The following is a 22,267-nucleotide window of genomic DNA, read 5'->3' as shown; positions in this document are numbered from 1 at the left end:
TATATACATACATACATATGTATATATATACATACATATATATATATTATATTATAGGGAAAGTTTAGAGAACGAGAAAAAAGAAAGGAAAAGAAAAGATACATTAACGTCTACGGAAGGCCAGATTGCCCTATGAGACAAATCTATATACTACAAGTCCATGTTCTGAGTATCATGGAAAGAAAAGCTGAAATGAAAAGCTAATCCTAGTCATAGGTAGCTCACTATGCAGTCATTGTCTAGCAATCTATAGATGCACAATCATGATAAGTGGTATACTACTAATTCCACCTAGTGGAGATGGTGGGGTGTAGTACATCATACATGGGGCATGAGGCAAGGAGGACTCTGACATCTCTTGTGCCCTAGTGTAGCCTATGGACTCTCTCCTCCATAGCTCTACGGTATCGTGCCTAGATCTGGGCAGACTGGGCCTGATGCAGTAGTGGTGGTCTGCGTCCAAGTAGTCGTGGTCTCTTGGTGGCTCCGATCTTCGAGGCTCTCTGTAGTTTGAGCCCTCGTCGGGAGGTAGATGATACAAGGGGAGGGGAATGTGGCTCGTTGATTGGCCCGAAGAAGTTGGTGATGTGTGGCTTGGATCTTTGGCTCTACATTTGTAGAATCCTCTCGCTATGTCGGTGTAGCTCAAGGAGGAAGAGGCCTAGGCATCTCTGATCAGGATACTCCATCACCCAGCTAAGTGGGCCAAAACCCTCTCTGAACAAGCAGTGGTATCTCCCTCTGATCTCATATATATATAGGGCATTTGCATATGTAACGCTCCTTTGACTCTACCTCTCTGTGGCATAATCTGCATACTCTGTCCTCTCTAGGGGTCCGTGTTGCTCTCCCTGCCTCAATCTCCAAATCGTGAGAGGAAACGTTGATCCGACCAATTGTCACCCTCATAGCGTGAGACGTGTGTACATCCATGTAGCCTGGTTGTTTAATAAGTCCATCTTAGGGGATGTGACCAAGTTTCCCTGGTGTGCATCTAGATCAAATCCTGTCTCAGAACTCTATTCCTCTCCTCTCGGGAGAGTTTAAAGTATGGGGAGTCATCATCATACTAGAAGGGCGGTAATCTATCCATGTCGAGCCCATGTGTTGAGAACCACTCATCTACTGCAACATACCATGATGGGTGATGCCCCTCTGTGGCAATACTTTTTTTTTTTTTCGAGAAAAGATCCTTTCATTAGTTATATAAAAACGCCCGTAGGGCTACAAAAGATCCTCTTTGCTCATAAGAAAACACAGTAGAGAACAAAGCAAGGCAGCCAGGGAGACTCTCCCTAGGTGCTGAAAAATACAAGAATCAGTACAAAGAACTGAGAGGCTATATCATACAATAGGAGGAGGGAAAAGCCAAACAGGTGGCCTGTAGTGCCAACGGGGGGACCCCACGTGTAGGGTATAGAAGGGGCCGCTGCGCGAAGTGGTGTGAAAGGCCTGGCGCCGCAAGATCGCCTCATCCGCGAGTCGCCCGGAATGCGGTTGTACTGTCCTCGCAGGGTGTGGATGAGCTCCTACCAGATCCCCCGAACAGTCTCTGCTGGTGGCTCCAGTCTCCCCTCAAAGGCCCTGAAACACCGGGCCCTCCAGGTGAACCATATGGTGAGGCTGCTGAGGAGCTCCCATCGTAGATCCCTCTCCTGTGTCCAGCCCACGAACGAGAAGTCCGGTGAAGGAACAAGGCAAGGCTGGCCCCTAATGAATCTGATGGCCTGGCTGTCCTGCTCCGTCTCATAGCCCATAGCAGGCCCTGACGAAGTCGACCGAGTAGCGGCACCCCACGTATACATCCCCTCTGGAGCGAGGGGGGCCAGAATGCGCAGCATCCGCAGCCAAATCTGTTGTGCCTGAGGGCAGTCCCATAGGCAATGTCTCTGTGTCTCCATAGGGTGGCCGCATCGGACGCAGGCCGCCGGAAGACCGCTGTAGACAAGCCAGGTGCCAACTGCAGAAACCCTGTGGGCGACTAGCCACTGGAAAGTCGAGATCCTCCGTGCCTGTCGACTAGCCCAGAGCCTAGTCCAAAAGTCCTCCAGGAACTCCGGTGAGAGTCCCTGAAGCCGCCAGTGCCCCGATGCAGCTGGAGAGACCATCCTCCTCGCCGTCAAAATGTCGCCCCAACCGAACAGTATACTGGAAAAAGGTGATCTCTGTGGCCTCAAGGGATGCATAAGGATCATGCCACTCGTACTCGCCAGGGTCCCACTGGGAGCCGGGCCAAGGGGCGCGCTGCATATGCCCATATACGCCAATCAGAGTCCACATCTGCAGGGTCTGGGTCAATATGCCACTTCCGAGAAGCGGCGGCCACCACCCGTATCCTCTGAAAGATGCACTCTGCAACCAAAGGCGACTCCACCTCCACTCTCTGAAGTCTGCCCTCATCCTGGATCTCATAGTAGAGGCATCTGCCATCCTCAGTGCAAGCTCTGACAGCAATCAGGATCTCCAACTGAGTAAAGGCTCCCATCCACCGTGGGGCCACGGGCTCGAGAGGTGTGAACCACTCCTCTATGAGTGCCTCGTGAATGTCATCCCTCATAATCAACCCCCCTCTGAAGTGACCCAGCCTCTCCACCTGGATCTCCTCTGCGAGACTGCAGAAAGCCTGCCAGTCTCCAAAACTGCGTGCTGGGCCTGCCGCCAATGGTCCCCAGGCTAGACGAGGCCGAGAACCCAGCATTTGACCCTGCTCTGTGCGAACTGCTGGGCTCCAGATGAGCGGCTGTCTGGCCCGCTCCTCAACACAAGAAGGAGGTCTCTGAGAGAGCCCCGGTCTCCGCAGCTCCCAAGCTCTCAGGATGCTCAAGGCAAATCTGTCCGCCTGTCCTCCTCATCTCTATGAAGATCCATCGAATCTCTGGTGCCCAAGTGCCCCCTGCTGGGGGAGCCCGAGCCTGCTGCCGCTGCAAAAGAAGCTCTTTCCAAGGCTCAACGCCTGGAAGCAGCCCCCGAACAATAAGCTTCCCCGATAAGGCTCTACTTTGATCGACTGGATCTATAATGCCCAAGCCTCCCTGGGCCAGCGGAAGTGTAATAACTACCCAAGCAACCTTTGCCCGAGCTGGCTGACCGTCCCGCCCGGACCAAAGAAAGTTCCTGATCAGCGTCTGGACCTGGCTGATGCAAGAGCTCGAGAAGATCCAGCAAGACGTAATGTACCACATGGTCGCTAAAAGCACCTGATTTGCCACCACCACCCTCCCAGCCAAGGATAGCCGAGCTGTACTCCAATACAAAAGCTTCTTCCGAATGCTCAGAAAAAGCGGGGCAATCTGCTGCTCAGGTGACAAATCTAGTCCAATCTGGCATCCCAAATATCGCACTGCTGTGCCAGGAGGAATCCATCTAAAACCGGGGTCTGGGCTCCATGCCGGAGTGGGAGCGCTACTGATCCAAAAGGCCACTGTCTTGCGCCAATTGATCAATGCTCCCGAAGCTGCACTAAAAACCTGGAGCGACTGCTCTGCCCGAAGAAGATTGGCCTCCTGGCCATGCAAAAATAAGCCGGTGTCGTCAGCAAACTCAGCATCGAGCAGGTCCTCCCCCTGGATTGGGAGCTGGAGTCCTCTCAAACCAACCTCCTCTGCCGTCAAATACATGCTCATAGCCTCAGCAAAGAAGAGAAATAGAAACGGGGCGAGAGGACACCCCTGTGGGACTGATCTGGTCAGCTCAAAACTCGGGCCCCGTCCTCCTGCAATCAACACCTGGCTACGAGCTGTGGAATACAGAGCCGCCACCCCTCTAATCCAACCTGGCTCAAAGCCCAGGCGAAGCATAGTGCCCTCTAAGAAACCCCAATCGACTCTATCGTATGCCTTCTCAAAATCGAGAAGCATCACGACCAAGTCCTCACCAAGAAATCTAGCTCGGGCCGTCGCCTCCCAGAAGGTGAAAATGTTGTCAAGGATACTACGCTCCTTGACGAATCCTGTCTGGGTAGCATGAATCAACTCCCCCAGGAAGGGCTGGATCCTCAAACTCAAGGCCTTTGCTAAGACCTTGTAGACAGTGTTGAGGATCGTAATAGGTCTCCAATGTCGAATATCATCTGATACTCCCTCCCCCTTGGGGATAAGAAAGATCAAGCCCTTTGAAAAGCTCTGTGGCATCACCCCAGTGTCCAAAACATACTGAAAGCCCCTGCGGAGGCCTAGCCCCAAAAGGTCCCAATAGCGCATAAAAAAGGCAGGCGTCAATCCGTCCTCCCCTGGGCAACTATGGCGCGGCAGGACCCTCAAGGCCTCAGCAAGCTCAACCTCTGAAAGAGGCTCACCCAGAACTGTACGCATACGATCTGTGACCCTCCTCTGCACATGGGCCCACACAGTCTATCTGCAAGCATCCCGAGCCTCAGTGGCTGGCTCCGCTAAGAGCAGGTCTCTATAGAACCCAGTGGCTATGGCTCTGATCTCCTCTGGCTCAGTAGCTACCAAGCTGTCCGGCCTCCCAAGCTGGCGGACTCCTGCTCGAGCATGGCGGGGCCCAGTAATCTCAAAAAACTCCCCAGTCACTCTATCACCAAGCTGCGTCCACTGAGAGGCCTGGCGACGATAGTAAAACTCATGTCGCTGCTCCTCTGCCTCTCTAACCTCCTGGCGTGCCTGGCTCAGCTGGGACGCCACCCACTCACATGTAGGCTGCTGCTCCCGAAGGCGCTGAAGCGAAGCAAGGCTACGTCTCAGCCGACGCTCCCTCTCGCGGGCCTCTCCCAGCCGTGTCAAGGCTGCAGCGTGCAAAAAAGAGCTGAGCTCGATGAGTCCCTGGGCACACTGGCTTGCTGCATCCTCGTCAGAGCTCTGACTATCATGCCATATCCTCTCAATGTCCTCAGCGAGACTAGGATCTGTAAGTACCCTCTCTAGGATCCTCAACTGCAAGCTGGTCCCCCGTGTCCTCTCCTCAAGAGTCAAAATAACTGGCGCATGGTCTGAAAAAGAGGTGCCAGCGAGAATGCCAACGGAGCTCCCTCGCTCCCCTAACTTGTCGCCGACATAAAAGCGATCAATCCGTGATAGATTAGTCCCTCCCTGCCGGCGATCCGACCGAGAGAAACTAAGACTGTCCTGAGAGCGGGAGAAGGCCTCATGCTGCCATGCATCAGTGATCCTCAGTGTCATGCAAAATCGCTCCCAAGCTGCAAGCTCTGTACCGTGCACTGTAACATGACTGCCTCCCACCCTATCAGCCGGGTCCTCAAGCATGTTGAAGTCTCCCCCGACACACCAATGTGCGGCCTCTGGCAATGCATCCGTAACCTGGGTCCAGAACTCTGCTCTGGCACTTGGACGCATAGACATTGAGCACGCCAAAGAGCTCATCATGTGTCCTCAGAATGACATACTATGCTCTACGAGGCACAATGATCCCGCGATCCACAATGGCCTGCCGCCATACATCCGCAATGACCATACATACTCCTCCCTGCCCACCCAAAGGGCCAAATCCTGCAGACCAAAAGATGTCCCATCTACCAGGCATCACCGAACCATATCTCCGGATCCTGCTCTCACCCAAATGGTGCTCCTGCATCAACAGAATATCAATACTGCCCCCAACCAGGCATCTCTGAAGCTCTTGCCTCAAGCAACCACGATAACGTATATAATGTGCGCCGCCAAGGCCCTGTACATTCCATGAGATGATCCTCATGGATGACCTGCTGAGGTGGATGCTGTCTCAGCCGTACGGCGGGCCTTCGCAAGCGGCTTGGATGGAGAATAGTCCCCATCCGAGCGGCTACGAATCTGTCCACCTGGTGTACTGCAAGAATCTCGGATCAGGCGCAAGTGGCTGTGTCCCATGGCGACTGCCTCCCGCTCAGACAGAGCACCCTCGTGTATACATACATATCCAGGGTCGCGTGCTAAGTCTGCCACAATGCGAACGACCAAATGTCGAATCCCTGAGGCATCCACACTCCCGGGATCAATGAAAAAATGAGCCAACTCCCATAGTCGGCCTATCACATCTGTCACCTCCAGATCGCTCACATGGTGAGAAAACTCAACTGCCTGAGTCTTCAAAGTGCTAAGAGCGAGCTCCAGGGTCCACTCCCGGTCGCAAGGGCCACAGAGAGGGAATGAGAAGGCCACCGCTGAATCAAGTGCCTCCTCCCCGCGGGCTGGAGGTATCACTACATGAACTTGGATGGGTGCTGGCTCATGGGGGCCCTCTGCTCCAAAAAGCCGTGTGTAGGAGTAATCAAAAGCCTCCGAGCGCTGTCTAGTGTCGAGACGACTCATCCGACTGCGGATAGAGGATATCCGTGAAGCCCGAATCGGCATGGTAAATCTCCTCTGCGGTGCTCGAGCAAGGTCGGTGCTCAGAGCCCTCCGGACTGCAGGTGAACGCCAGGGGACTGCCAGGGCCTCCCGAGGAGCTAAGGCGAGCGGGGGGGGAGAGGGGGGTGGGGAAGGAGCCGCTGCCGAAACCGGAACGGGGACGGGAGGAGGCGAAGGAGGAAGCGAGGCGGGAGGGGGGGTGGGGGCGAAGGAGGGGGTGCTGGCATCTTCTGGTCCTCAGTCGGCGCTGGGGTCTCCTCCTGGAGGGGAGCAAAGCTGTTCCTCACGAGAACCCAGTGATGCTGAGTCTATGGTTGCTGCTGCATCGGTCTCTGGGCGTGCTACTGGGGCTGTCTCCCTCGGCGGCACCCCTGTCCAGGCTGCCACTCCGAGGTCTGTGGGGGCTGAGCAGGTGTCCCGGAGGCTGCATGCCGAGCCGCATCTGTGGGCGGGCCATCAGGGGCCCGCTGCTGCGGTGCAGGTCAGGGTCTCCTACGAGGGCAGGCCTTGGCCAGGTGGCCGACCTGTCTGCAAATAAAGCACTGGTTCGGGAGCCCCGAGAACTCCACTCTCTGATCAATCCACCCCCCCCCCCCCTATCCTAGGTAGTTGAATGACCTTCGGAAGGGAGGAGATGTCAGGAACCAAGACTCTGACCGAAGGTAGCCCAGCTGCTCTATCCACCACTGAGGCGCTGCAGTGGGGCCAGTCTCGAGCACCAAGCCCACCAGTGCTCCCAGCCTCGAAAGGAGCGGAAGGTACTCGCGGCGGAGTCCAGGGAAGCAAACAGTAACATGGAAAAGGCGCTCTCCCTGCTCGGCCCTGCGGGGTCAAAGCCATGCTGCCAAGGTCTGAAGAATGCCTGAGTGCCCCTGATGTCAAGGGGACTCATGGCAAGGACCTGGGCCACACTCTGGGCAGTCTCGAACTCGATCTGGTAGTGTCCACGGCCCAGAAGCTGAACGTCCAGGATCTTGCCCATGTCTGCAAGAAGGCGGGCCTGAAGAAGATCCCGGATCTCCCCTCTGCTGGGGCAAGTGCCGACTATACGGCAGATGGTGGAATGTGCCTGGAGGCGTTCCACCTCTACGGCAAGGCTCGCTTCCTCTTCTGGCGAAAGAGAAAGCCTGATGGGGGTATCCTCAGGGGCGGTCGAGGGGGCTACAGAAGAGTCCCTCTGAGGTGGGGCGGGAGGAGCCTCCATCAGAGTTTGAAGCTATGGCGAAGGCGGAGCGAATGCGATAACCGAGCTGCACACGAAGGGCAGAAAGGGAAGGCAGAAGGATTTTTATAAAAAAAAAAACCCAGGGGGCGGAAAAACCAGCAAGAAGGGAAGGGGCGGGGGTTGGGATAATGCAGCAAAGAATAAAAACCCCCTAGCGGGGGGGGGGCGGGAGCAGCATGAAAGGAGAGGGGGGGGGGAGAGAGAGAGGGGCTGGCGGAGGGAGGGGGGACGGGGCGCTGACGAGGGGAGGGGGGCGCGATGGCGAGCTGAAGGGGGGCGGGCGCTTCAGCGCGAGAGAGGGCGAGAAGGCGAGATGAAGGGGGGGCGCATAAGCGATGGCAGGCGGGGGGGGGGGGGGGGGGGGGGGCGCGAGGGGCGAGCAGGCAGCGTGAGCAGAGGTGAAGGCGGGAGCTTCAGCGAGCAAAAATTCTATCAAAAATTTTCCCTCTGTGGCAATACTATGTGAGGACTCCATGGCTAAGTGGGTAGTCTCTTTGGACCCATGGCTCTAATGCATTTGATGTAGGTTATGGTCTAAAATAGAGCCTCTACCAGCATGGGAGGCATTGCAAACTTTGCTCTAACGATCTCATGTGGTACTGATGGTTTGTTGCGAATCATCTTGGAGACTATGAGGATCTGCGGTCTCTCCATCCAATGCCAATCATATGTGGAGAGGTTAGGGGCCCATATCCGTGCTGCATACATCATCGTTGGGGTGACTAAGGTGTCAAATAGCCATCCTTTGGTGCGAGGCTCTTGGAAGTGAGCCTGATGACGGCAACATAACCTCGGGTGAGCTGTCCTATGATGCCTATCTCATGGAGAAACGGCTCCCATTACTAGTGAAGGTAATACCGAAGTTTACATATGATTTTGTCACCTCCATGTGACTGCCTCTATATGTGATCACTATATCTTTCAGAACCCGTCTGGAAGTGTGAAAGATCATGACCTTGGTTTTCCCAAGGTTCACTGAAAGGCCTCTCTGTGTACAAAAATCATCTAAGGAGTCCATGTGGCGTTGCAGTCCCGACTCCCTCCTGCGAGTCAGATATCAGAATGATGTCATCCGCATAGAGTAGTAAAGTGAATAAAACCCCTGAGAGTGATGCACCACTCCCTCCTCTATGTATGAAGTCCGTGACCTCATCTATGTACAGGAGAGACTATAGTGTGTATGTATGAACCTTGAGGGAGGAAGAAAGAAAGAAAGAAAAATATATTAAGCGTCTACTAAAGACCCAATGGGCCTATGAGACCAAAGTGTTACAATAATGTCCATGGCATATCTCATTATTGAATGGAAAATAAAATAGAAAGAAAACATAAACATAGCTATCTCACTGGGGTGATACAAAACTGTCCATGGAAACTCATCATGGAATACTAAGAACATAGAAACATGAGAGCAACATCAGCTCCGAGTAGATGGTATACCACTCTCCAAAATATCGAGGGTGTGTATGAGAGAGGGAGAAAGAAAGAAAGAAAGAAAGAAAGATTTTATTAACGTCTTCCAAAAGACCGAACTCGGCCTATGAGACAAATCGGAGTACCTGTATGGGGTATCCTCTGTCATCCCAACAAAATGAAAAAGTACTGAACAAAAAAAAGCTGAATCTGGGTGTGCAGGGGATGGAGCTCTACTAATAGGAGAATGCAAAGCTATATGCATGGAGTATACAATCATGATATGCAACCTAGCTAGCTCCATCCTGTACCATACTGGGGGTATAAAATGGTATACATCAGTGAAGGGGGTGTCCACAGCTCCCTGAAGAACATGCCTGGGTGTGCTCTGAAGCGAGCCAGTCGCTCCGCACCCTCTCTGTGAAACTGAGCTCTGATCTCTGTCATCTCTCTCTGGTATAGGCGTGGTGTCCGAAAGCCAGGTGTCCTCTGTCTCCTGCGGGCTCTAAGTGTCTCTGCTCTCTGGAGAGTAATTCCCTGCCGTGTAGGGGCTGGGAGGGGGATGGATCTCTGAAAAAATGTAGTAATCTGTATCTGTCGCCCCCCCTCTGGAGCTGTCTGAGCCTGTAATAATGTCTCTCTGTGGCTCTGTATGTCTAGAATGTATCTCCCCAGTATGCGCTGGTCTGCTGCCTCAAAGATCTGGCGTAGGGAATGTGGCTCTCTGAATAAAATGGGATATCTCTCTCTGATGGCTGTATATGCTCTGCATCTGCATACATAATGCTCCTCACTCTCCACCTCCTCTCTGCACAATCTGCATACCCTCTCCTCTCGGGGGATCCGTGCTGCTCTGCCAGTCGCAATCTCCAATCGGTGTGATGAAACTCTGAGCTGACCAATAGCCACTCGGGAGCCGTGTGGTAAAAAGCTCTCCATGTATCTAGGCCTCTCTATAAATCCATCATCAGTGATACTCATGAAGTGATCTCTGTAGTATAGCATCTTCGGTGGAAGAGGCTGTGTAGGCGATATCCATGTCTCTCATGTATAGAGCTGCCATAGATCCTGTCTCAATACTGTGTTCCTCTCACTATGAGAGAGACGGATATGTGGTGCATTCCTGTCATACTGGAATGGTGGTAGATGATCCATGTCTAGGCCATGCTGTGAGAACCAATGTGTGACCTGTGCATACCATGATCCTCTGTCTCCTGCCTCAGCCAGCTGTCTAGATGCCTCAAAAGCTCTGTATGACAATCTGTCCTGTGGCATCTCTCTGAATCTGTCTAGCAAGCATATAGTCTGAAATATGGCCTCTACCATCATAGGAGGCGCAGCAAACTCTGCTCGGATAATGTCATGAGGTACTGACGGTTTGCTGCGTATCATGGGCCTATGAGACCAAAGCGATACAATAATGTCCATGGCATATCTCATCATGGAATGGAAAATAAAACAGAAAGAAAACATAAACATAGCTATCTCATTGGGGTGATACAAAACTGTCCATGGAAACTCATCATGGAATACTAAGAACATAGAAACATTAGGGCAACATCAGCTCCGAGTAGATGGTATACCACTCTCCAAAAAATCAAGCATGGGGCTAATGAGTATGGCCGAGAGGTCTCCCTCAACTATGTCACGTGGAAAGGTAGCTCAATGGCAGTGGAGCATGTCGTTGATCTAGAGCTGATGAGGTGATCGTGGCCGACAGGGGGGTCAAGGGCGTCGGGCACGCTGGAGTGTAAAGGCTCGGTCCGAGATAACTCCTCTCGGGCGAGGTAGGTCCAGAGCAGCTCGTGGAGGTTTCACAAGATCCACTATGTCGGTGTCCTCCACCTCTTGGGTCCGGAAGGAACTGGTGATGGTTGGCTGGCAAGGGAGGGGGTGGGGTGGCTGGGGCCGAGGCTCTCTCAAGAAGGTTTCCCTGTGTGTGCGGAGCTCAAGCAAGAAGAGGCCCAGGCAACGGTGGTCTTGGAAGTCAATAATGTTGAGAGTGGACCGAATCCCTCACGAAATAGACAGTGAAACCTCCCGCAGATCTCATAGTATACTGGGCAACGGCATATGTAATGCTCCTCCGTCTCAACCTCTGTGTGGCATCCTCTCCTCTCTGGGTCTCTGTATGAGCTTCCGGGCACTGAAGATGCGCTCAGCTCTACCTGTCTCCACTCTGAGGTGATGGGATGAAACCCATATCTGGCCAATCGCAATCCGCATGGCATGGGATATGTGAACACTTAAGTAACCCGCCGGATGAATCCATCCTTAGTGAGTGTGAGGAAGTGATCTCTGTAGAAGTGCATCTTCATGGGGAGCTCCGGAGGTGTGATCCATGTGCAATGTGTGTAGAGGCCGAGAAGATCTAACCGGATAACCCGGTTGGTATCCTCGTGAGATAGCCGGAGAAAAGGGGAGTCCAAACTGTACTGAAGGGGGGGTAGGCGGTCCTGAGAACCAAGTGGAAACTAGTGCATACCATACTCCAGAGTGCCCCTCAAGTGCTAGCTGTCTGGAGGACTGAGTACCTGTGGGGATCCATGTGATTGATGCGATGGAAGTATGTGACTGTCTAGAAGAGTGCATCGACTACCATCGGGGTTGCAGCAAACTCTGCCTAGATAAACTGGTGTGGGACTGATGGTTTGTTGCGGATCATACGGGAGAACATCATGACCAGAGAGGGGATGCCTTGGGCCCTTAAATCCCCCATCTAGAGACTCAAACCGGCCTTTTTTTTTGTGTGTGTGTGTGTGTGGACGCCTCGATCAAGGAGTCTGAAGTCTTCTCCTGTCTAGATTTATACACCAGGGCCTTTGTTGTGGGTGTGCCCGCCCTTATCAGGTGTTTTATCATTTTTCCTCACTCCCCGTATTTTTCCCCTATTTTTTCCCATTTTTCTGAGGCTTGGGAGGGTTGCCAGAGGATGCCAGGAGCACTCCAGTGCTGGCCGACTGTATGTTCATCAGTCCTCATCTATGTTTCTCTCTCTCTCTCTCTCTCTCTTTCCTTACACAGACATTGTATCAGATCCACCAATTGTTGTAACCTTTTTGGTCTCATAGGTCATTTTGGCCTTTTGAAGACGTTAATATATCATTTCATTTCATTTCTCTCTCTCTCTCTCTCTCTCTCTCTCTCTCTCATGTGCTGTTAGCACAAATTAGAAGCTATAAATGTGGCTAATTAAAGCCCCGATGGAGAAGGCCAAGAAGTTAATGAAGAACTTGTGACTAGAAGAACCACATGTAGGGATGGATCAATGGTTTTGCTAGGCATTGACATTTATCCACCAAGCATGCTTATAACTGTGGGCTACCGGGCTGCTGGCCGACTGGATTTCCTCAGTCGTGGGCATTCATTTGCTGGCCAACTGCATTTATGTAGTCGTGGGACCTATTCAGCAGTCGTGGGCACTTTTCTTTATGCTGGCCGACTGCCCTCTAGGGAGGTATATATAGGTCCTCAGCCCCCATACCTTATTTGTATCATTTCTCGGGATCTTCTTGTGTATATAGAGCAGAGTTACACGTCTACATCTCTCTCTCTCTTGTGCTGTTTTTCTGCCTGCGTTTTTGCTCGTGTTCCCAGATTTGGTCATCATCTCCGTTGCATATTCTGACATGGTATCAGAGCCTAGGCTCTAGATAGGTCTTGGGACTTGTGTGAGCAAGAGGTGGACTGTTTTTGTGGCTGATTGGTGGACTGTTTTGGGCTGATCGGGAAGAGGAGAAGCAAGAGGAAGGCGGGCTGATTTGCTGGACAGCCACTTGCAGGTTTTATTCCTTCTTTGTTCCCACCCACACACCCTTTTCAGAGTACATCCCCGCTATGGCAGATCTGTTTGAGATGGCCGAGAGACATGTGAAGATCCCGACACTCCCCACGTTCCCTGTGGACCGTCAGTTGGATGGGAGCAACTACGGCATATGGAAGGTGATGATGGAATCCGTTCTGGAGTCTTACGACCTCGCCGATTTCGTCGTTGTTGGTGTTCCACGGCCGGAAGTAGAGGAAGGGGAGTTACTGTCAACCCGAAAGGACCGGGAGGCCCAGACACAGATGTGGGATCGTGTCAACGCCAGGGTCCGTTCGTTTATTTTCCTCAACTGCACACCACAGGTAATTAATCATGTAAAGCATATGACGCTGGCCAGAGGTATATGGCAGCATTTGGCCTCACTTTACAACAGGGTATCGCCCATGAAGAGGATTTCCTTGGAAGTACAAATGCGGGTTATGAGCCCTGCAAAGTCGTCGACGATGCGGGAGCATATTAACAAGCTGCAGGCTCTTCAGCAGGAAGTTCTTCAGGCTGGGAAGGAGATATCGTCAGAGGACATGGCCATAACGTTGCTGTCACATGTGCCCTCTTCGTACTCAGCATTTTACTCGTCGTTGATTACCAGTGGCAGGCTCAGCACCATCACGTGGGAGGAGCTTGTGCCCATGGTCCTGGACCAGGAGGAACGATTCACGAACCCTCCTCAGGGTGGAGGTTCGGAGGCCTTTACTGGCCAACGGTCGAAAGGCCGTAACTCGGGCAAAGGGAAGGCTTCCTCGGAGAAGTCTTCTGAGAAGAAGTCCGACGCTGACGGCGAGAAAGTGAAGGCAGAGAGGACCTGTAATGATTGTGGCGAGAAAGGCCACTACTGGAGGCAGTGTCCCAAGCGGAAGACCGAGAAGGGTGAAGACTCCTCAGCAGCAATCATGAAGACTCCGGCTTTTGTGCACCTGGAGGTTATGGACACCGATGCTTCATTTTCTTCAGGCAGGGAGGAGATTGGAGGACTCTCCGCAACGGATACTCGGGAGTGGATTCTCGATAGTGGTGCTTCCAGGCACATGACTCCTTCCCGTTCCGGTTTACAGGATCTCTGCAGGTGTTCTGGTCATATTCTTACTGGGGATACGTCCACTATCCCAGTTCACAGTGAGGGCAGGATGGAGATAGTTCCCGATGGCAGAGGGGGGAAGCATTCCTCCCAGGTGTTGTATGTTCCGGCACTTGGTTTTCATCTGTTGTCAGTGCATCAGGTGTGCAAGACTGGCGTACGGGTGTAGTTTGATGAGCATTTTGTTGCTCTCCGGGACAAAGCAAAAGGCCAAGTGGTTTGGGAAGGTGGAGTGGAGAATGGAGTCTACAGGCTTTCATCACTCTCTCTCCCAGGTCCTCAGGATTGTGAAGAGTGGCAGTGTGGTAATGGCTACTGAGGTGTGGATACGCTGCAGGTGCGGGCTTTCCGAGACCAGGTGGTGGATAGCTTGCCAGTAGATGGCAGCATTTGGCAGGAACTTTCCAGTACTGATGTTGGTAGTTCTTGTGTTCGTGAGTCAGAGGAAGCTGAACAGGTCACTTATGCTCTAATGTCTCGTCGTGTTTGGGACATAGAACTTCCAGTAGTTGAGGATGTTCTTTCCACGGAGACCTTTCGGAAAGCCAGGCAGGTGGCAGGTGCTTACTTGCAGAAGGAGGTGGTTTCTCCAGGCTTTGTGGTTCCGGATTCAAAGGGGGTGGTTGACAGGTTTCATCAGGTTTCCAGGACTTGCTTGTGCACCGTAGCAGGTGTTGATCCTTGTGAGCAGTGTGATGTCTCTTTGACTCAGAAGCTGTATGGTTCATTGATCTAGTTGATGGACACCAGATTGGACGGGAGCTTCCTGATGAGGCGGTTGAGCTCATGGTTCCAGATGTCTCTTTGGGAGGCAGGACTGCGTTTCCTGTGGTTTCTGCGATATGCGAAGGATCATATACTCTTTTACACAGGAGGGGGATTGTTGGATGGAGTCCGACTCCACGGTTGGAGTGACTTGGTTTGGGGAGGAGATCCGGACACGAGGGGATCTACTTATGGCCCAGGAGCAGTTTTATGGAGCAGGAGGAGGTTGCATGGCAGGTTTGGCCTTCCACTGGAGGAACCCATGGTCATCCAGAGGCACTTTGTTCGTGAACAGATCGTTGCTGATGACATCTTGCTAGAGTTCTGTTCGACAGAGGACAGTACGGTGGACCTCTTCACGAAGTCGCTCTCTCAGGATTTGCTCAGGCGGCACCCCAGCTCCCAGTGGTTGGTTACACAGCCAGGAGCTGAGAGGGGGTGTTAGAAGTCATCTCCTGTCTAGATTTATACACCAGGGCCTTTGTTGTGGGTGTGCCCGCCCTTATCAGGTGTTTTATCATTTTTCCTCACTCCTCGTATTTTTCCTCTATTTTTTTCCATTTTTCTGAGGCTTGGGAGGGTTGCTAGAGGATGCCAGGAGCACTCCAGTGCTAGCCGACTGTATGTTCATCAGTCGTGGGCTACTGGGCTGCTGGCCGACTGGATTTCCTCAGTCGTGGGCATTCATTTGCTGGCCGACTGCATTTATGCAGTCGTGGGACCTATTCAGCAGTCGTGGGCACTTTTCTTTATGCTGGCCGACTGCCCTCTAGGGAGGTATATATAGGTCCTCAGTCCCCATACCTTATTTGTATCATTTCTCGGGATCTTCTTGTGTATATAGAGCAGAGTTACACGTCTACATCTCTCTCTCTCTTGTGCTGTTTTTCTGCCTGCGTTTTTGCTCTCGTGTTCCCAGATTCGGTCATCATCTCCGCTGCATATTCTGACAGTCGAACACCTCATACGCCTCGAACGCCTCTGTAATTCAATCTTGAAGGCTGAAATCTTCTCCTCATTAGGACTTGTGAGCAACATGTTATTGACACATAAAATGATGAGCAAAAAAATAATATTTACTTCTCTTTGTACATAGGGTACCCTCAGTTGGAATGTTGCGAAAACCATTTGCAACCAAGTATGCATTTATCTTCTCATACCATGCTTTGGGAGCTTGCATAAGACCATATATTACATTCTTTAGATTCTTTCCCCTTCTCAACAAAACCATGAGACTGAGATGCATAAACTTGCTCATGCAAGTCACCATTTAAGAAGGGAGTCTTGATATCCAACTAATGTACATTCCAACCATGATGCATTACTAATGTAGTAATACACTTGATCATAGTCATATGAGAGGTGGGTGCAAAGGTCTCATCATAATCTATGCCCTTCTCTTAAGTACAACCCTTTGCAACAAGCCTTGGACCAATCAACGCTACCATGAGCTTCACGCTTTAGCGTATAAACCCACTTCGTACCAATGGCCTTTTTACTATAAGGTAAATCTGCTAAATACCAAGTGTCATTTTTTAGGATTGAGGCATACTCATCCTGCATGGCGTGCATCCAATAATCATTTTCGTGTGCTTCCTCAAAGGAAATAGGTTTCTCTTCATTGGATAAAGTGGCAACGAGAGCATAATCCTCAAAAGAACTCTTGGCCCGGATTTAAGCCCGCACCCCAGTCTAGGGGGCTCTTGGCCGCAGAGTACCGGATGGATCCTCACAGAGATGCAGGCCCACGGTTTCAATCTAGCTTTTGAGGACAGATTTGCAGCGAGTTTCAAGCTTGGGATCACCATAGGCCAGCCCTTAGGCAGATTGCTCCGGTAGCCTCAGAGGAGTGGTTTAAGCAGCCATTAGTCTGGAACCCTAATCCGTTTACCCAGTGGCCATATGTTGGGGGCCGGACCTCATGTTTCATGGTGTGTGTTGAGTACAAGACCTGCCAGGTCTCTAGGGGCGATTGAATTGCACATAGGCAGTTACCCCGGGAGGTGTGGGAGAGAGACTTGACAGGGATCCGGGGTAGAGATAGCAGGCTGAGCATCGACATTGACTTAGCTAGTGGCTGACTCCTATCCCAGACCCGACTCCCCCAGTATGGCTAGGCGTGTTTACTAGGCATGATATTCTTGTGGCAGTTCACGGAGTGTATGGGGGCAGTGGGCTGCTCACTTTTTCTATTGGATCCCATGGCAGATTAAAGAGATCCGAGCTTCCCTTGGAGGATTTCAGTGGCCGCACCCTACAGAGGGTTGGATACGGGAGTGCCGACCTCTCACGCGCCTATAGTGGGACCCGGGCGAGTGGACTTGACATGACCCCGCTGATTGGGAGGAGACTCTGGATGCCCCCTTCTTTGCTTATAGAGCGTGGCTAGGCTGCAGGATCCAAATGCCAGAGATAGATGGCACCCCGGCAGCGGCAGCACATTGGCAGTCACTTGGCGTCTCACAACGCTTCCTCTCAAATTTTTGGAAGAGGCTTTGGGACAATTTTCGGCCTAGAAAGATCACCCTCTTTCTTTGGCTAATGGCTCGTGCGAGAAGCTGTGGGGCGATCGAGTGAAATACGCATGAACACTGCGTAATGCAATTCTGAAGCAGGACCCAGTCCACCAAAGCGGAAGAGTCGAACTCCACCTGAATGTAGCCGTTCCCAGGAACTGGATGCCAGAGATCTGTCTCTACCCACCGATCAAGGTGGCTTGCAGGAGGTCCTGAATCGAGCCCCTGGCTGGTCAGCTACCGACAATGAGCTTGTAGACTAGGGAAGAGGCTTGTAGAGAGGTGACATTGGTTGACAGGAGCTGGAGGTCCGCATCAGATAACTGGCAATAGAGGGCGGTCTCGGTAGGGGAAGGTGGATCAACTGCCATGGAGTTCTCCAAAGGGATGGGACCAGAAACAGGAACCAAGTGGAGAGCAAACATGAGCCCTGGGAGTAGACCAGAAGCAGGAGGGATCAAGGAGCAGGAGACGGAGAAGAAGGCAAGAAAGGGGGGAGGGAGGGAATTGCCTGGGGGGGGGGGGGGGGGGGGGGGGCTTGGGGGGGCGCAGGACAGGAGTGGCTCAGAGGGTGCACACAGGAGCTTCAGCTCTCTATGATCTATCGGGCTTTTATAACCTGGTGAATGCATTATATCCCAGAAGAGATTAATTTGATTCCATGGCTTTCTAGGTACTATACTTTGGCCTCATCCATGGTGATTGATGGGCTCTGGGCTAATGAAGACGACTTTTTCTTACTAAAAAGGTACATTATGCATGCATCTGCTGTGAATTCAAAGGCAAGGTTTCTTTGATATCATTAAATTTGAAGGCAAGACTTATCTGATACCATTAATCTCTAAATCGGGCATCTAATGAATGCAGCCTGCTAGAATCTGGGGCCTGTGCCGAGGAGGAAGTGGAGTGGGATAGCCTCTTGGATCACAGGTAGTTATTAGAGTTTTGTTTCCTTCCCAGAGCTTGTAGCTTGAAACGAGGCTTGTGGCAGCAGCCCAACATTAGCCAATATCTTGAACTTTGGTGCAGGTCTGGGCATATATGTTTAACTCGATGGAAGCAAATGGCAAAGCACCTGGGTGAGAACCGGACTAGGCAGTTCTTGGAAAAACTGGATGTACTTGCACGCCGCTATGCACCGGAGCTGCTAGAGAGCTCTACGGAAGATGGCAGTATCAAGGAGAAGCCTTCTAATAGTGCTTAAGTGAAAGGTGGAGGAGGATCTTATGAAGGTTTATACTCCCAAATATGAGAAACGTTATTTATACAGATGGATTACATTGGTAGGAAAAGCACTCTATTACTAGTGTGTGTATCTCTGATTTTGAAGGTTTACTCTCAAAACATTTGGGAAAAATTCAAAATTCAAAAATTTTCCTTGCTTGCAACTTGGGAATGTATCCAAAAAAAATTGTATGTCCAACAGAGTAAGAACTCGACAAGGGGTCTCTGTCAATGACCTTTTGTTAGGTCCCAACGTGCCTCTGTCAATGTTGTCCCGTCTAGACTGGTGCAGAGATCCCATATTTAAGCGCCTTCCCATAATGTGAGCCTTCCATCAGAGTCGATAAATTCATGGCTCCATGAGTACTCTTTGCCTTAGCAAGGCTATGGCACTGCCCAGCTGCCCCTATCTTGGCAGCTTGATGCATACGGAAGCTAATTTAAATTCTTAGGGATTATATGAATACTTTGTGGAGACTCTGTATGGGTGTGTGGGTGGGGGTCGGGTTGTGGGTGTGGGTGTGGGTGTGGGTGTGTGTGGGTGCTTGGGGGGGGGAGGCGGGTGTATCCCCTCTCTCTTTCAGAAGCATGGCTCATATCAGTCATGGAAGTTTGAGTCACACATGCAAGTTATGGGGACCTACAATAAGACATTTTACAGCCCTAATAGAAGTGTGTACACACAGGTGTGTGGTATTCTCTGGCCCAAAATTCTTATCTCGCATCTTGGGGTTGGAGTTGGATAGAAAGGTTGCATGTCATGTTGCATTTACAATCTCATACACAACAGACCCTCCTCACATTGTTTTTTTCCCCTTCATCCACGCGCTTACAATCGCAAACGAGTAGAGAGCTTCTTATATGCCAAAATGAGATGGATGGTGGTTAAACCTTGAAGACATTACTCCAATGGATGCCTTGTCTTCATCCCGAATATGACCATAAACGCTTGCCCACATCACCACCACCACTTTCTTACTATAACCACAACTACCAAGCTACCACTACTAGCACTATCACTTCCATTGCTATTGCTACCACTTTGACATTGCCATTGCCATTGCACTGCTACTACAACATAACCACGATCACCACCAGTAATACTGTGACATGGAAAATTAATGTCTTTCATTTTTAACTTTTGTATATATTTGGGTGGTTTTCAATAAAGTGAAACCTTGTTCAAGAAGATTGTGAAACCCACTTTGGATTGACAGTGTGATGACACCCAACAATGACTTTTTGCCTTTTGTTTTATATTTTCTAAGGTTCTATTTCATCTAGCAATGTACACATTGTAAATACTATAAGTATACTCTATAAATACTTTGGTATGGTTGTATAGTCTAGTGATGTGGAAATCAAAGTGTTACATGTCGTAGTAGCAACCCTATTGAAATAGGATAACAAATACAGTAAAGCTTGTGGATGACATCTAGAGAGTATATGAAGGAGTGAGAAAGAATATATAATAGAGAAGAATATTTCTAGAAGTCCTATGTGGACTAAGAAGACTTTCAATGTGTGTACCTAAGAGACTTTTATGTGGGCTCAAAGTGGGGTTACATATTATTCCTTATTTCTAGGATTCTTTGATTAAATAACTTAAGGAGATATATATTAATAGTAGCCAAGAATAAGATGTGACTTTCAATGTGTGTACCTGAGAGACTTTTATGTGGGCTCAAAGTGGGGTTACATATTATTCCTTATTTCAAGGATTCTTTGATTAAATAACTTAAGGATATATATATTAATAGTAGCCAAGAATAAGATGTGATTCTCTATCTATACATAGAGCTCTTCCTTCCTTAAAAATTAAGGAATGAATAAGAAAACCTCTTTATTTATGCATTCGTGTGTCTTTACTACTCGACCTCTATGCCTTATCTATTCTCATTTCAATAATAAAAGTAAGAGATATTTAGAAGTTGATCTTTAAAAGACTAGTGATCTTAAAGGCACCTCTTGAGGTAACCCTTGTTTTATTACCGCCTTTCTTTGGAGATATCAATAGTTTTAGCAATAGTGAGCATGTGGAAAGATCTCGGATTAGGGGCATTGGCATACCCTTATTCTCTATTTTGAATCATTGAGAAGCCACAAGACAAGAGTATGTACAAATGCAAGAGAGGAGTGCAATTTTGACAGTTTTTATCCTCTTACTAAAACGGCTTTAACTTTTTGTCCCAGCTCTCTTCAAGATCTATCCACCTATAACTTCTCGCTTTAGTGTCCAATCTCAAAATTTTATAGTCATGTAGCTCTCTTCAAGACCTATCCACTGATATAAATCAGTGTTTGTGAAGCCATAAGAGTAAAATTGTGTAATTCTCTATTATTATTATTTTCAAGGTGTTTTTAACAGTTTTTACTCCTTTGGTAAAATAGACAACTTTTGACTCCCTTTTTTGTTTTTTATGAACGTGAAACTCTCTTCAAGCTCTACACATCTATGTGATTTAAATTTTGTGCAACAACTTGGATACTTATTTTTTTTGCCATTGTTACTTCTTTAGTAAAATAGACAACTTTTGACTCCCTTGTTCATTTTCTACGGACATGAAACTCTCTTCCAGCTCTACACATCTATGTGATTTAAATCTTATGTAGCAACTTGGATACTGATTTAGATTGGACATATTGTTTTAGCCATTTTTACTCCTTTAGTAAAATAGACATAACTTTTGACTCCCTTGTTCGTTTTCTATCGACGTGAAACTCTCTTCAAGCTCTACATATCTATGTGATTTAAATTTTGTGCAACAACTTGGATACTTATTTAAATTGGACACATTGTTTTTGCCATTTTTACATAAGAAAAATCCCATGAGATTGATCCCCTTTTTTTTAAAAGCAAAATGACATGGATCCTTAAGAGTTAAGATTTATCCTTAGCCAAAAAAAAATGAGTGGATCTATGTAGGTTGACTACAAGTATTAGGCTACTATCTCTTAAATTGAAGCAATGATGTTTGCATAGAGAATGGTGATGAGGCTTTTTTGTAAGCTATTTTTGTGTGCTACAAGCTACCAACAATGTTTAAACTTCTTTATATTGAGCGTATTTGAAAGCTACTATATCCACGAAATTTATTGAGAAGAGTGAGGTTGCTATAGAGGGATGCATACAACATATAGGGTTGGAAAAAATATAAAAGAGTGAGACTACTATAGAGTGAGATTGCTATGGAGAGGGGTGTATACATCATGTAGGGTTGGGGTTGCAAAAATATATAAAACAGTAGTAGTGAATGGAGACTAGGGTGCAAATAGTGAGGATGAATATCTTTGTCATTGTGGTGGAGCTACTAAAATACTTCTTTACTTAGCAAATCTTGAGGAGATAAGCTGCTTAATTTTACTTGTAGAGAGGGGGCAACAATTGGCCTATGTATGCCTTAATCATGTAAGGAAGGAGAGGAGATCCCAAAAGTGGATATTGTGTGAACTACTACTACATGTATGCTTATGGAAGAGACCTTCACTTTGGGTTACTTGTATACATAATATTCTCTCTCTCTCTCTCTCTCTCTCTCTCTCTCTCTCTCTCTCTCTCCCCACCTGCCTGACCATGCCCTGGCTCTCTCTCCCTCTCTCACCCACAGCCTCTTCATCCTTATGTCTACTCCCCAACCAGCCCATCAACAATGGCAAGGAAAAATAAAGAAAAGGGGAAAGAAAACACAGAAAACATCAGCAAACGGGATACGAGCAACAAGCAAAGCGGGGACACACGCGGAGGATGACACTATCAGATACCACACCACACGCTCCCGAAAGGAGGTGTTGGATACACCACGGAGCTCCACAAGCGGGCTCCAAACAGTTCTCCACACAGGCCCCCCGACACAGACGGTATCCGCACTGTCGGTACCGATGGTTTCTCTATCGATACCGATCTTGATGCCCTCCACAGGA

At 49.6% G+C, this 22,267-nt stretch overlaps 1 protein-coding gene across 1 annotated transcript in view; it reads left to right on the top strand.

Moving 5' to 3' along the window:
* The window catches only part of LOC147629710 (uncharacterized), a 149,198-nt gene extending 130,691 nt beyond the window's left edge, over positions 1-18,507 (top strand). The window contains exons 7-9 of the mRNA XM_086811255.1: positions 17,796-17,870; positions 17,990-18,052; positions 18,152-18,507. Of these exons, the coding sequence (XP_086667381.1) occupies positions 17,796-17,870; positions 17,990-18,052; positions 18,152-18,326 (313 nt within the window). The 3' untranslated portion in view covers positions 18,327-18,507. The remainder of the gene's footprint in view (positions 1-17,795; positions 17,871-17,989; positions 18,053-18,151) is intronic.
* The last annotated feature ends 3,760 nt before the right edge of the window (positions 18,508-22,267 follow it).

Source organism: Cibotium barometz, chromosome 17 (genome assembly GCF_041138505.1).
Source record: "Cibotium barometz isolate CiBa-2024 chromosome 17, ASM4113850v1, whole genome shotgun sequence".
NCBI lineage: Eukaryota > Viridiplantae > Streptophyta > Polypodiopsida > Cyatheales > Cibotiaceae > Cibotium > Cibotium barometz.
The sequence above is the reverse complement of the archived record's forward strand: the minus strand, read 5'-3'. Positions and strand labels throughout refer to the sequence as shown.